The sequence below is a fragment of the Ovis aries genome, chromosome 10, assembly GCF_016772045.2.
Source record: "Ovis aries strain OAR_USU_Benz2616 breed Rambouillet chromosome 10, ARS-UI_Ramb_v3.0, whole genome shotgun sequence".
Lineage (NCBI taxonomy): Eukaryota > Metazoa > Chordata > Mammalia > Artiodactyla > Bovidae > Ovis > Ovis aries.
The window spans coordinates 78,376,906-78,392,749 of NC_056063.1; the positions used below are offsets into that span (position 1 = coordinate 78,376,906).

Consider the following 15,844-nt stretch of genomic DNA (forward strand, 5'->3'; position numbering starts at 1 on the left):
GGGGCTCAGTAAGGCCTCCTCCGAGTGGATGGCCGAGTGGACACGCGTCCTGGCTCCGGAGCTTCCTGGGACGTGTAGTTCGCGGCTGGGCTAGCGGAAATCCTGCCAGTTTTTTTTTTTTTTAACCTTCTCTCCCTCGTTTATTTACTTTGCAGTAGCCGCTTTCAGGGGACAGATAAACAGTAGATGCCCAATAAAGGGGCACGCGCCTCTTGGAGGAGCAGCTAAGATTAAAAAACAAAAACAAAAACAAAAGCTGCCACCATATCCTCCGCACGTGCAGAGGACAGGTGTAAAACAAGATGAAAGGAAGGTGTTGCCCATGACATCGGAATCGGTCGCCCGGCACGGCCGTCTGGGCGCGGGCCCCACGCGCTCCGATGGGACGCGAGACGCCGGCCCCAGGCTAACCCGAGGCGCATCGCGGGCGGCGCGCTGGAAGCTGTGATCCCGGACCGGGGCTGGGCTCCGCCGCGCCCGCCGCGGCCCGACTCCACCGGACAGGCCAGAGGTACCTCGGGCGGTGGGCGGGGGTCGAGGTGGCCGCCGACGACCTTGCGCCTTGCTCGCTGGGCCCGAGGCGGGGGGCAACTGAGCGCCCCTGGGCCGGGCCTGCTGCCTCCCAGTTGCTCTCCGCGGGGCCCGGTGGTCATCCGAGTGGACGCCCCTGCATGGGGACCGGTCCTCCCGGGAAGAAGTGGGCGAAGACTTGGGCCGCAGGGTGGAGGGTAAGCGTCCGAGAGAGAAAGGACACGTCTTCTCGGGAACAAAGCCCGGTTTGGAGGGGCGGCGGGGACACCGATGGCCCCCCGGCCGGCGCGGCGCGAGCCTCCGCGCCACGCTTGGCTGGGCCCGGGCCGGGAGAGCGCGGTGGCCGGGCCCTCACCGTGCACGGCCCGCGCGGTCGCCGGAGGGGTCCGGGCCAGCTCCGACCTCGTACCGGGAGCCTCCTCCTCTCCCTCTTCCGCCCTTCTCTCGGCCTTGTCGGCTGCCCCACAAACTCTGATGAGCCGGTGGCCCCGCCAGCCAAAGCCGGGGCCCGGGCAGGGGTCAAGGCGAGGGTTTTCTGTACTGTTTTCTTCGGGGGACAGTTAACATTAGTAATCATATCAACTTGTGCATTCAGAAACGCCAATCCGGGGCTTTCTCTTAGCCCGGGGACGGGACTGCCTTGGGCCCCATCCGCTTCGCGACCCGGGCCCCCGCGCGGGCTGGAGGCCGACGGCGCGCGGGTGAAGGGCGGGAGGAGGGCGCGGAGGCCCCGCTGCCGGGCCCGGGGGCGCGCGGCGCCTGGGGATGCGCGGGGATGTCCGGCGGCGCGGGCTGGGGTTGCCCCGCTCTATTTCCTGCGGGCGGGCGCCGCCTCTGTCTCCGCTGGCGCCGGCTGCAAGCGGCAGGCCTGCGCCACTGTCGTCTTCATCCCGGGGGCCTCCGAGCCCGCCGGCGCCGCCAGCTTCGCAGAGAAGGGCGGTGGGGCCTCCGATTGCCTGCCCAGGAGCCGGGGCTCGCCGCTGGCTGGAGCGCGCGGAGAACCCCCCTACCCGGCCCCACCCCCCGCCGCCCGGCATCCTTCGGAGGCCGGCGCCTCTGCCTGTGCAGGGGCTCAGATCCGAGCGAGGAAGGGGCCTGAAGGGCGTGCGTAGGGGGCTGGCAGGGGGCGGAGGGGGGAGACGGAGATCTGACCCCCTGGGCTTAGCGCGTCTGGCCCTCCGGCGTCTATTTCATTCCACCTTGTTAAGTCCTTCGCTGCCCTTGGTCTCAGCGACCTTGGGCAGAATATATAGACCACAATAGTGGTCCTACGTGGAAGCCTTTACTGGAAGACTTTTAAAGATACTTCGTTCTCTAAGCAAACCTGGTGCTTAAAAACAAGGATTTAAAATACAACCAGAAAAGAGCGTAACTGAGGCCATGAATAGTGTATTTCCAAATGTTTATTTTACCTAGCAGTTCCTTCCAGTGACAAAAATCTTTCCTCCAGCGGTGCATTTGAAGCTGGCCATTTGATGAGGTTTTTTCTACACGGAGCTAAAGAGTACTTTTGTTGCTTCTCATAGGATTTTATGAATAAATCATTAAGTCCTGAAGCTTAGGCCCTGCAATCAGTCTTACTAGTAAATCATCATAGAGCATGGCCTCCTTTACTGGATGAGGGAACCTCAGTTCTCACCAATGAGAGCCTGGGAGGAGGAGTCCCTTTGCCTAGAACTCCAGGTCCTGGTTGCCAAGGCCACTCCTGGTAAGCCCTCCTGGAATCTGGGCTCCTAATCTCGGGCTTTATTTTTTGGGGCTCCCAAATCACTGCAGATGGTGACTGCAGCCATGAAATTAAAAGACGCTTACTCCTTGGAAGAAAAGTTATGACCAACCTAGATAGCATATTCAAAAGCAGAGACATTACTTTGCCGACTAAGGTCCGTCTAGTCAAGGCTATGGTTTTTCCAGTAGTCATGTATGGATGTGAGAGTTGGACTGTGAAGAAGGCTGAGCGCCGAAGAATTGATGCTTTTGAACTGTGGTGTTGGAGAAGACTCTTGAGAGTCCCTTGGACTGCAAGGAGATCAGCCCTGGGATTTCTTTGGAAGGAATGATGCTAAAGCTGAAGCTCCAGTACTTTGGCCACCTCATGCAAAGAGCTGACTCATTGGAAAAGACTCTGATGCTGGGAGGGATTAGGGGCGAGAGGAGAAGGGGACGATAGAGGATGAAATGGCTGGATGGCATCACTGACTTGATGGATGTGAATCTGAGTGCACTCTGGGAGTTGGTGATGGACAGGGAGGCCTGGAGTGCTGCGATTCATGGGGTCGCAAAGAGTCGGAGACGACTGAGCGACTGAATCCCGGGCTTACGATAATGCCTAGGATGCTGCAGGGGCTTAAATATATATCTATTAATGAGACTTTTACAAATCACCCTGGGGATAGAGTAGTCAGGAAAACCAGATTTGCAGGAGACAGACATTTATCATATAAACAAACACACGATCTAGAATTGCACCCTGGTAAGACCTGTGAAGTCTCAGGGTACAAATCTGCCTGCCAGCGCAGGAGACTCCTGTTCCATCCCTGGGTGGGGAAGATCCCCTGGAGAAGGAAATGGCCACCCACTTCAGTATTCTGGCCTGGAAAATACCATGGACAGAGGAACCTCATGGGCTACAGACCAAGGGGTGGCAACTTAGCAACTAAACAACGAAAGACTTGTGAAGGGGAGGCACTGAGCTTGTACACAGTCACCTGGTCTCATTGAAGGAAGGAAGCATCTGGCAGAAAGTGACATTTGACTGACATCCAGATGTGGCCTTCCCAGGTGGCTCTAGTGGTGAAGCACCCACCTGCTAATGCAGAGGACGTAAGAGACTCAGGTTCTGTCCCTGGCTTGGGAAGATCCCCTGGAGTAGGAAAGGGCAACCCACTCCAGTATTGCCTGAAGAACCCATGGACGGAGGAGCCTGCAGGGCTACAGTCCATGGGGTCACAAAGCGGTGGATACCACTGAAGCAACTTAGCACCTAGCACACGGAGGATAAGGGGAATTAAGTAAATAAAGGGGAAAAGGGAGGAGACAGCATTCAGAGAAGGGAAACATGGTCCACAGGCAGACGAGAGTGAGGTGGAGGTAAAGAGAGAGAGAGCCAGTTTGGCTCTTTGTTTTCATAGCAGAGGATTTTAGGCAGGGGAGTTATATGATCACATATGTGTACACGATTTACTTTCCATTATCTGTGCACAGGTCAGGTTAGAAATGTCAGTGCATGGGAATGGGCAGGGACCTAGGAGCAGAAATAAATGGTTTATAAGAATAAGGGCAAAAGAAGATGTGATGATATCATGAGAGGTGAAGGCCATTCAGTGGAGGGACAGCCTGCCCCTCTGTACCTAGGCATTTCCTGAGGCTGTGATTACAATCTAATATATTAATTGACCTCCATCATGAGTCTATAATGAGTAATAATTTGTGTTTAGTTCATGTCTAAGAAACTCCGAGGATGCAATAACACCAGCACCCTGGGCTTTATGGAGCTGTCGCTGTCATGAGGAGAAGAGACACCGGTCAGACAGAGAAGCCAGGTGGGCTGAAGTTCATGGGGTCCCAAAGAGTCAGACATGACTGAGTGGCTAAGCATGCAAGCACAGGTAAATAATGAGGAAATCAACAGCAGCAGGGTTGTGGTCATGGGGTTTGGATAATCTTCCTCTTTGGTGTGAAATCTTTTGGTAGTTTGCAACATTTTTCTCTAATTTGGTTTACTTAGGTGATAAAATTTATAAATATGACAACTTTTCAAAGAGAAATTTCTTTCTCTTTTTTAAAAAATATATTTATTTGGCTCTTCTGAGTCTTAGTTGTGGCATGTGGGATCTAGTTTCCTGGCCAGGGATTGAACCTGAAACCTGGGCCTCCTGCCTTGGTAGCGTGGAGTCTTACACTAGGCCACCAGGGAGGTCCCTCAAAGAGAAATTTCCATCAATAGTGATTCAGGTGAGAAAGTGTTCATACCACTCCCAAGTTTTACTCTTGGCTTGGTTGACAATCAATAGAAAAACATGTCCTTTTGTTGATGATCTTTGTTGTTGTTGGTTTTTTTTTTGGTGAAAGTGCAACTAAAAAGATAATTCTTGTCAGTGACCATTATTTAAAAGCAAACAAACTCCAAACAAAACAAACCAGATTGTTACACTTTTATTAATCAAGTGTTACGTTCTTTCTGGTCCATAGGTTCCAGGAAGCTCAGCTCTACCTTTTATACACAAATGCAGCGATTTCCCTTTCTCTATGTTTCTTGATTTAAATAAATTTATATTAGAGTATGATTGCTTTACAATGCTGTGTTAGTTTCTAATGTACAGCAAAGTGAATCACCCATACATAAACATATGTGCTCAGTCTTGTCCAACTCTTTGTGACCCCATGGACTGTAGCACCCCAGGATCCTCTGCCTGTGGAATTTATTTACCAGGCAAGAATATTGGAGTGGGATGCCGATTCCTACACCAGGAGGTCTTCCTGACCCAGGGATCAAACCCAAGTCTCTTGTGTCTCCTGCATTGGCAGGTGGATTCTTTACCGCTAGCACCCACCTGGAAAGCCTATCAGTTCAGTTCAGTCGCTCAGTCGTGTCCGACGCTTTGTGACCCCATGAATCCCAGCACAGCAGGCCTCCCTGTCCACCACCAACTCCTGGGGTTTACCCAAACTCATGTCCATCGAGTCAGTGATGCCATCCAGCCATCTCATCCTCTCTCGTCCCCTTCTCCTCCTGCCCCCAATCCCTCCCAGCATCAGGGTCTTTTCCAATGAGTTAACTCTTCGCATGAAGTGGCTAAAGTATTGTAATTTCAGCTTCAGCATCAGTCCTTCCAATGAACACCCAGGACTGATCTCCTTTAGGATGGACTTGCTGGATCTCCTTGCAGTCCAAGGGACTCTCAAGAGTCTTCTCCAACACCACAGTTCAAAAGCATCAATTCTTCAGTGCTCAGCTTTTTTTATAGTCCAACTCTCACATCCATACATGACCCCTTGAAAAACCATAGCCTTGACTAGATGGACCTTTGTTGGCAAAGTAATGTCTCTGCTTTTTAATATGCTATCTAGGTCGGTCATAACTTTCCTTCGAAGGAGTAAGCATCATGGGAAGCCCATACATAGACATAAATGCCCTCCCTTTTAGATTTCATTCCCATTCATTCTGATGTTTCTGATAAGAATATTCTCCTCTTCTGTTGCTGTTCAGCCGCTGTCCTGTCTGACTTTTTGTGGCCTCATGAACTGCAGCATGCATATATATTCTCTTATATATGTTCCAGATTAGCTTTGTTCAGACATCCCCACCTTGCTGCACAGAGAGCTGGTCCCAAAGGCAAAACTCCATTTAATCTGAGGAAGGAAGCTCTGTCTAGTTCAGTTCAGTTCAGTTCAGTTCAGTCGCTCAGTCGTGTCCGACTCTTTGCGACCCCATGAATCGCAGCATGCCAGGCCTCCCTGTTCATCACCATCTCCTGGAGTTCACCCAGACTCATGTCCATCGAGTCCGTGATGCCATCCAGCCATCTCATCCTCAGTCATCCCCTTCTCTTCCTGCCCCCAATCCCTCCCAGTATCAGACAGATTCTTTTCCAATGAGTCAACTCTTCACATGAGGTGGCCAAAGTACTGGAGCTTCAGCTTTAGCATCATTCCTTCCAAAGAAATCCCAGGGCTGATCTCCTTCAGAATGGACTGGTTGGATCTCCTTGCAGTCCAAGGGACTCTCAAGAGTCTTCTCCAACACTACATTTCAAAAGCATCAGTTCTTTGGTGCTTATCCTTCTTCACAGTCCAACTCTCTCATCCATACATGACCACAGGAAAAACCATAGCCTTGACTAGACGGACCTTAGTCAGCAAAATAATGACTCTGCTTTTGAATATGCTATCTAGGTTGGTCATAACTTTTCTTCCAAGGAGTAAGCGTCTTTTCATTTCATGGCTGCAGTCACCATCTGCAGTAATTTTGGAGCCCCGAAAAATAAAGTCTGACACTGTTTCCACTGTTTCCCCATCTATTTCCCATGAAGTGATGGGACCGGATGCCATGATCTTTGTTTTCTGAATGTTGAGCTTTAAGAGATTTAAGAGCTCTCCTCTTTCACTTTCATCAAGAGGCTTTTTAGCTCCTCTTCACTTTCTGCCATAAGGGTGGTGTCATCTGCATATCTGAGGTTATTGATATTTCTCCCAGCAATCTTGATTCCAGCTTGTGTTTCTTCCAGTCCAGTATTTCTCATGATGTACTCTGCATAGAAGTTAAATAAGCAGGGTGACAATATACAGCCTTGACGTACTCATTTTCCTATTTGGAACCAGTCTGTTGTTCCATGTCCAGTTCTAACTGTTGCTTCCTGACCTGCATACAGATTTCTCAAGAGGCAGGTCAGATGGTCTGATATTCCCATCTCTCTCAGAATTTTCCACAGTTTATTGTGATCCACACAGTCAAAGTCTTTGGCATAGTCAATAAAGCAGCAATAGATGTTTTTCTGGAACTCTCTTGCTTTTTCCATGATCCAGCGGATGTTGGCAATTTGATCTCTGGTTCCTCTGCCTTTTCTAAAACCAGCTTCAACATCAGGGAGTTCATGGTTCACGTATTGCTGAAGCCTGGCTTGGAGAATTTTGAGCATGACTTTACTAGCATGTGAGATGAGTGCAATTGTGCGGTAGTTTGAGCATTCTTTGGCATTGCCCTTCTTTGGAATTGGAATGAAAACTGACCTTTTCCAGTCCTGTGGCCACTGCTGAGTTTTCCAAATTTGCTGGCATATTGAGTGCAGCACTTTCACAGCATCATCTTTCAGGATTTGAAAGAGCTCCACTGGAATTCCATCACCCCCTTTGCTTTCTTCATAGTGATGCTTTCTAAGCCCCACTTGACTTCATTTTCCAAGATGTCTGGCTCTAGATTAGTGATCACATCATCATGATTATCTGGGTCTTGAAGATCTTTTTTGTACAGTTCTTCAGTGTATTCTTGCCACCTCTTCTTAATATCTTCTGCTTCTGTTAGGTCCAGACCATTTCTGTCCTTTATGGAGCCCATCTTTGCATGAAATGTTCCCTTGGTATCTCTAATTTTCTTGAAGCTCTGTCTAAGCAGAAGCTAAGTCTGAGATGAAGAGATAACAGGACAGGGCCTGGAACATTTCTGTCTATCCTAACCCACCCGGCCAGCCCCCTAAACCTTTGTTCACTGCCCCTCGCCATGGCCCCATGCTCTGTTTCATGTCCCACCGTCCTGGAACCCACCCACACAAGCCCAACCCAGAAATTAGACCTCCCTCTATTCCCCACTGTGGCTTTTAGTGAAACACAGGAGAATAACAGAAAAGAAGTAGGAAATACTTTGCTCGCAGGGAGCTATATTCCATATCTTGTGATGAACCATGCTGGAAAAGGATATGAAAAAGGATATGTGTGTGTGTGTGTGTGTGTGTGTGTGTGTGTACACGTATATGTGTATATATATGTGTGTGTGAGCATAGCTAAGTCACTATTCTGTACAGCAGAAATTAATGCAACTTTGTAGATCAACTGTACTTCAACAAAATTTTTTAAAAAAGAAAATGCTTTGCTAGGGCATCTGCTAAGAGAGTAGCTTAGGGTTTGGCCTGTACAACCTCAGATACACAGAGCTTCTTCTCTCTTTTTTTTCCATAAATTTTATTTATTTATTTTATTTTTGACTGCACTGGGTCTTTATTGCTGCATGAGCTTTTCTCTAGTTGTGGAGAGTGGGGGTGTTCTCTAGTTGTGGTGCATGGTCTGCTCGTTGCGGTGGCATCTCTTGTTGGGGGGCAAGGGCTCTCAGCCTGCAGGCTCAGTTGCTGTGGCTCGCGGGCTCTAGAGCGCAGGCTCAGTTGCTGTGGCTCGCGGGCTCTAGAGCGCAGGCTCGGTAGCTGTGGCTCGCGGGCTCTAGAGCGCAGGCTCGGTTGCTGTGGCTCGCGGGCTCTACAGCGCAGGCTCAGTAGCTGTGGCTCGCCGGCTCTAGAGCGCAGGCTCAGTAGCTGTGGCTTGTGGGCTCAGCCTGCGGGCTTCAGCAGCTGTGGCTCGCGGGCTCTAGAGTACAGGCTCAGTACTTGTGGCCCACGGGCTTAGTTGCTCCCCGGCCTGTGGGATCTCTCTGGTTCAGAGATCGGTGTCTCCTGCCGGCAGCTTCTTTACCGTTGAGCCACGAGAGAAGCCCTACCCAGAGCTTCTTTTTGAATCTTCGTCCATCATCACATCAGGAGAAGAAGAAGAAAAAACCGTCAAGGCGTCCTGTCAAGAGATCCGCTGCTCCTAGGATTTCTTGACCAAAAAGCAAAAAAACCGTGGAGGTTCCGCCTTTGGCAATGAAACTCCCGCCAAACCAGCCCTCCTGCAAATAACTGAACTCTGCATAAAGTACTAAAAAAAAAAAAAATAAATCACTGTCCGAAAGGTATGACTAGGGAGGAAGCATTCCTTCAAAAGAAAGAAAATAAAATCTTCCCTGGGATATGTGGGGGCTTTCCTGGTGGCTCAGACAGTAAAGAGTCTGCCTGCAATGCAGGAGACCTGGGTTCTATCCCTGGGTTGGGAAGATCCAGTGGAGGAGGGCATGGCAACCCACTCCAGTATTCTGGCCTGCAGAATCCCATAGACAGAGGAGCCTGGTGGGCTACGGTCCATGGGGTTGCAAAGAGTTGGACAGGACTGACCGACTAAGCACAGCACACAGGATGTGTGGGGTCCTCTTTGTGTGGTGCTCTGTTCCATAAATTCCACAAAGGACATGCAGTAGCTGTGCCGGTTTCTCCTCACAGACTCCAGGGCTCTTGTGGGAACCATCTTCTATGATTGCTTATCGCTTCCGTTGTTCAGTTGCTCAGTCCTGTCTGGTTCTTTGTGACTCCATGGACTGCAGCACTCAAGCCTTCCCTGTCCTTCACTATCTCCCAGTTCAGTTCAGTTGCTCAGTCGTGTCCGACTCTGTGACCCCGTGAATCGCAGCACGCCAAGCTTCCCTGTTCATCACCATCTCCTGGAGTTCACCCAGACTCACGTCCATCGAGTCCGTGATGCCATCCAGCCATCCCATCCTCGGTCATCCCCTTCTCCTCCTGCCCCCAATCCCTCCCAGCATCAGAGTCTTTTCCAATGAGTCAACTCTTCACATGAGGTGGCCAAAGTACTGGAGTTTCAGCTTTAGCATCATTCCTTCCAAAGAAATCCCAGGGCTGATCTCCTTCAGAATGGACTGGTTGGATCTCCTTGCAGTCCAAGGGACTCTCAAGAGTCTTCTCCAACACCACAGTTCAAAAGCATCAATTCTTCGGCCCTCATCCTTCTTCACAGTCCAACTCTCACATCCATACATGACCACAGGAAAAACCATAGCCTTGGCTAGACGGACCTTAGTCGGCAAAGTAATGTCTCTGCTTTTGAATATGCTATCTAGGTTGGTCATAACTTTTCTTCCAAGGAGTAAGCGTCTTTTCATTTCATGGCTGCAGTCACCATCTGCAGTGATTTTGGAGCCCCCCAAAATAGTCTGACACTGTTTCCACTGTTTCCCATTTATTTCCCATGAAGTGACGGGACTGGATGCCATGATCTTCGTTTTCTGAATGTTGAGCTTTAAGCCAACTTTTTCACTCTCCTCTTTCACTTTCATCAAGAGGCTTTTTAGCTCCTCTTCACTTTCTGCCATAAGGATGGTGTCATCTGCATATCTGAGGTTATTGATATTTCTCCAGAAATGATTCCAGCTTGTGTTTCTTCCAGCCCAGCGTTTCTCATGATGTACTCTGCATAGAAGTTTAATAAGTAAGGTGACAATATACAGCCTTGATGTACTCCTTTTCCTATTTGGAACCAGTCTGTTGTTCCATGTCCAGTTCTAACTGTTGCTTCCTGAGCTGCATAGTTTTCTCAAGAGGCAGGTTAGGTGGTCTGATATTCACATCTCTTTCAGAATTTTCCACAGTTTATTGTGATCCACACAGTCAAAGGCTTTGGCATAGTCAATAAAGCAGAAATAGATGTTGTGCTCAAACTCATGTCCATCGAGTCGGTGATGCCATCCAAACATCTCATCTTCTGTTGACCCCTTCTCCTCCTGCCTTCAGTCTTTCCTGGCATCAGGTCCTTTCCAATGTATATTTTTAATTTATTTTTTAATTGAAGGATAATTGCTTTACAGATTCCAGTGTCTTAATCATCAGTTTTTGTTATTCAGTATTTGAGGATGGGTTTTACATAATCATTTTCCTGTAATCTGGGAAAACTATTCTCATTTCTAGTTTTTCACGTAAGTGAAGGGGCAGAGACAATAACTGGTCACATTCCAGCTGGTGACCCAGGGTGGGTTTTATCTATGAAGTGGTCCCTTGGGAGGTGGGCTTACTCTGCTTGGGCACTTGCTTCAAGGGATCTCCCATATCACCTGGAATGGTTTGATTCACCAAGGTCTTCCTTTTGTTTAAATCTTCAACTTCCTTAGATAACCCTCGGTTGTTATTAAACTTTGTTTTCTTCCCCAAAGGCTAGGTGTGCGCCTGAAACTCAGTTTTTCCTGAGACTGATCAGAAGTTAGTTACTATGGGCTATGATTCATTGTGGTGATGCCTGCAGAGTTTTGAGATATATATACACCATGTGTGTGTGCATGCTAAGTTGCTTCAGTCATGTCTGACTCTTTGTGACCCTATGGACTGTAGCCCGCCAGGCTCCTCTGTCCATGGGATTCTCCAGGCAAGAACACTGAAATAGGTTGCCATGCCCTCCTCCAGGGGATCTTCCTGACCCCAGTCTTCTACGGCTCCTGCCTTGCAGGCAGATTCTTTACCACTGAGCCACCAGGGAAGCTTATATACCATACAATTCACTTACTTATTTATATCTATCTATTTATATTTATTTCTTTATTGCTTATTTTGGGAGAACACACAGAGAAACAGTTTGTTTATTTAAGACAGAAACAAGACAGAGATACACGCCCAGAGAGAAAGGGGCATGGGCGTCTTCCCTAATGAGGAGGAGCCCCTTGCACGTATTTAAAGTGTCCAGTTCAGCGGCTCTTACTACATTCACAAAGTTGTGCGTTCATCATCACAATCAGGGACTATTTTCATTCCTCCAGGAAGAAACCCCATCACTGCCAATGTCCTTTCCCCTCACAAGCCCTTAGGTAATCCCTCATCTAATTTCTGTTAGTGTAGCTTTTCCCAATCTGATCATTTCATGTAAAAGGAGTTGCACTCTCTCTGGTCCTTTGTTACTGGCTTCTTTTACTTAGCATAATGCTTTCAGGGTTCACCCATGCTGTAACATGGATCAGTATTTCGTTTCTTCTTATTGTGAAATAGTATTTCATCGTTTGGATAGAATTGAGTAGTTTCCTTTTTTTTTTTTTTTTCAGCTATTATGAGTAGTACTGCTCTGGACATTTGTGTGGACAGACGTCTCCAGTTCTCTTAGATATATTCTGAGGAGTGAAATTGCTGGATCATATGCTAACTTCATGTATAACGTTTAGGGAGCTGTTTTCCAAAGTCACTGGAGCATTTTGCATTTCCACCAGCATTGTATGAGGGTTCCAGTTTCTCCACTTCCTTCTTGATCCTTATGATTATCTGTCTTTTCGATTCAAGCCGCTTGGATCAATATGAGGTGGTATCTCACTGTGGTTTTGATCTGCATTTCCACGAAGGCTAGCGATGCACATCTTTTTATGTGCTTATTGATCGTTGCTACATCATCTTTGGAGAAATGACTGTGCAGATATTTTGCCCATCTTTAAATGGAGTCATTGGTCTTTTTATTATCCTATTTGTTGTTCAGTCGCTAAGTCATCTCCGACTCTTTGTGACCCCATGGACTGCAACCTGCCAGGCCTCCCTGTCCCTTACTATCTCCTAGAGCTTTCCTAAGTTCATGTCCACTGAATCAGTGATACTATCCAACCATCTCATCCTTTATTATCCCAAAGCATCATTTAACAATAATTTTTAACCAGACAGATGGTCAGTGATCACAACTGAAGTGTACAGTAGTTGTGAAATAAATATTTATCGAATGAAGGCCTGTGAAACACTTAGAATATATGTTTGCATTTTGCAGTGTCTAGTGGGTTGTTGATATTTCTGTCTCCTCCCTCTTTCCTTAGGAGCCCATTTTTGCAGCTCTCACGTTTTTGCAGAATGCTGTAAACGATTGTCACAGCTGTTTCTCAAGAAATAGAAAGTGTGGCACCCTCTTCCTCACAACAGAACTTTCACAGTTGCGTTCAATGCCTAACGTTGCAGAAGCAGAAGGGGCAGATGATTCTGGAAATGGTGAGCACAAATCCGAGAGAAGGTCTCCCGAAGAGAGCCTGCAAGGTGCCGTTCAATCTTTCTGCACCCGCGCCTCTGGAGAACCCCTGGGTCCCAGAGGGGATGGTCATTATCCGTGGAGCTGTCCAGTGACCCACACTCGGGAGAAGATTTACGCCATCTGTTCAGACTATGCCTTTCTCAACCAGGCCACCTCAATCTATAAAACTCCAAATCCAGCTCGTTCTTGCCTCTCCGATAGTACCTCTTTATCTGCGGCAAATAATTCCTCAAGGTACATTGGCATCTCAGCCAGTACGTCGGACATCATCTACAACGAAGAAAACAGCTTGGAGAACTTATCCAACAGCCTGGGCAAGCTACCTCTCGCGTGGGAAATTGATAAATCTGAATTTGATGGAGTGACCACCAATTTGAAACACAAATCAGGTGAGGAAGGAGCCTGGAAGTTTTCAAGTGAAAATAAGGAGAAAACAAGCAATATCACTTGTTTAAACTTGCAATTAGGCACATTTTCTTGCAATACAGGAGACCCAGTTCTGGAAGATCCTCTGGAGAATGGAATGGCAACCCACTCCAGTATTCTTGCCTGGAGAATCCCCATGGACAGAGGAGCCTGGAGGGCTACAGTCTGTGGAGTCACAAAAAGATGGACACAACTGAGTGATTAACACTTCCACTGTGTTGTTTTTCATTATCACTTCAGGTCAGTTGCTCAGTCGTATCCAGCTTTTTGCAGCCATGTGGACTGCAGCATGCCAGGCTTCCCTGTCCATCACCAACTCGGAGCTTGCTCAAACTCATGTCCATCGAGTCGGTATTTCATTATAGTTTTAAATAATAACGTTGGGTGTAAGACACTTAGTTGATTAATGTGTTGCCATTGGAAATGGCACATTTCAAACTTAACCCTTGTGTTTTGAGAGCTTGGGCCAAATCTGAGTGCTGTTAAACGGAAGTATTACAGCTAAGTACGCAGTAGTTTAGAAGTGGGTAATGAGGTGTCTAGAATAACATAGTATTTCTGTTTTGCAGCGATGTGAATTCATATTTCCCAGTTAAGCATCTAGTTTTCTTTGTTACTATATAACAGTCTGACTTTTCTGTTGTTAAAAAGTTTTGAACACTCAGCAGGGTCTCCAGGTGCCACCGAGTAGGTTGCCCACAGCACAATGTAAGGGGGTGCAGTGCAGTCTTTACTATCGCAACGTGGTAGTTCTGGAGCACGTACTAATGCCCTTCATGTCTTTCTTTGGAACGCACAGTAAGACTGTAATTTTGTGAGGTAGGTCCTGTTGTCTTCATTTTATAGGTGAAGGAATGGAGGCATAGAGGGGATAAATTTTGGGATACATTTGCACAGCTAGAAAGAGGCAGAAGTCAGGTTCGTATTATTTCTTGGCTTTTCGGATCATTTTGTAAAATCTCTGTCCATCTGCTCGTTCATTGACAAAATCAACTTGTTTCACAGAATATTTTGTAAATTTGTAATTCTTGGGGAGTCATCAGAATTTCACTTTGTGTCTCTATTTGTGGGTGATTGATCCATCATATTTTTTTGGTAGTATCTGTTCAGGTCTCCTAAGATGTGTTGGGAAGTGTTCTTTCTTCCTGTTTTCTGAGGGGTTTTCAGAGGGCTGATGGCACTCTCTAAATACGATGGTAGGGCTGTCTTGTGTGTGCTGTATGGGCTAAGTCACTTCGGTTTGCGTCGGTCTCTTTGTGACCTTATGGACTTGTAGCCTGCCAGGCTCCTCTGTCCATGGGATTCTCCAGGCAAGAATACTGGAGTGGGTTGCCGTGCCCTCCTCCAGGAGACCTTCCTGACCCAGGGATCACACCTGCATCTCATGTCTCCTGCACTGGCAGGCAGATTCTTTGCCACTAGTGCCATTGGGAAGTGTCCTCTCATCCTGTTTTCTGAGCGGTTTTCAGAGGGGTAATAACAGTCTCTAAATACAGTTATGGAGTTGTCTTAATTCCCATAGATTCTGTCAGTTTAGTCTGTGCATTTCATCCACATTGTCAAGGTGTTGACATAAAGCTGTTCCTAACAGTTCCTTTTATCCCTCTAACACCTGTGGGGTCGTTAGTGATAACTCCTTTTTCATCCCCGATGCTGGTAGTTTATGTCCTTTTTTTTTTTTCCCTAGTGGTGGGTGTATCAACTTTGTCTTTTCAAATAACCAGCTTTTAGCTTTACTAATTTTCTGAATTGTCTGTTTTTGTTTCACCGATTTATGCTCTTTACTATTTTGTTCCTCTTATTTTGGGTTTATTTTGTTCTTTATTTTCTATCCTCTTGATGCAAGACTTTTCTGTCTTAAGTATTAAATGCTCTAAAATTGCTCACCAAGTACTGTTTTGGGGTTTCCCTGGTGGCTCTGATGGAAAAGAATCTGCTTGCAATGTGGAAGACCCAGGTTCGATTACTGGGTCTGGAAGATCCTCTGGGGGAAGAAGTTGCATATCACTCCAGTATCTTGCCTGGAGAATCCCATGGACAGAGGGGCCTGGCGGGCTACAGTCTCTGGGGTCACAAAGAGTCAGACACCACTGAGCAACTAACACTTTCACTTTGAGTGCTGTTTTTGCTGAAGACCATAGATTTTAATACACTTTATTTTCAACTGTCATTTAGTTTGAAGTATTTTCCAATTTCCCTTATAATTTCTTCTTCGATAAATACCTTATTTAGAAGTGTGCTATGTTATTTCCATATATTTAGGGTTTTTCTAGGTACCAATGTCTAATTTAGTTCCATTGTGGACAGAGGACATATGACCTCAGTCTTTTTAAATTTTTTTATTAAAGTATAGTTGATTTACAGTGTCATGCTGTTTCACATGTACAGCTCAGTGGTAGGGTTGTACATATACATATATATTTTTCAGATTCTTTCCCCTTACAAGTTATTACAAATTATTGAGTATAGTTCCCTGTGCTATACAGTAGGTCTTTATGGTTCCAGCTGGTTTTGGGTGCCAGATGGTTTCATTGTA

The 15,844-nt window shown here is 47.1% G+C and overlaps 1 protein-coding gene across 10 annotated transcripts in view; it reads left to right on the forward strand.

Annotated features, from left to right (window-relative positions):
* The first annotated feature begins 146 nt into the window (after nucleotides 1–146).
* BIVM (basic, immunoglobulin-like variable motif containing) overlaps nucleotides 147–15,844 on the forward strand; it is a 35,579-nt gene continuing 19,881 nt past the window's right edge. For 3 of the 10 annotated variants that reach the window (XM_060394217.1, XM_060394214.1, XM_060394216.1), the window contains exons 1-2: nucleotides 625–728; nucleotides 12,674–13,271. In XM_060394217.1, coding sequence (XP_060250200.1) covers nucleotides 672–728; nucleotides 12,674–13,271 — 655 coding nt within the window. In that variant the 5' untranslated portion in view covers nucleotides 625–671. Of the gene's footprint in view, nucleotides 512–536; nucleotides 729–3,968; nucleotides 4,140–12,673; nucleotides 13,272–15,844 lie in introns of those variants that run through there. The other 7 variants (XM_042255044.1, XM_060394215.1, XM_004012230.5 and 4 more) reach the window with 5 other exon arrangements.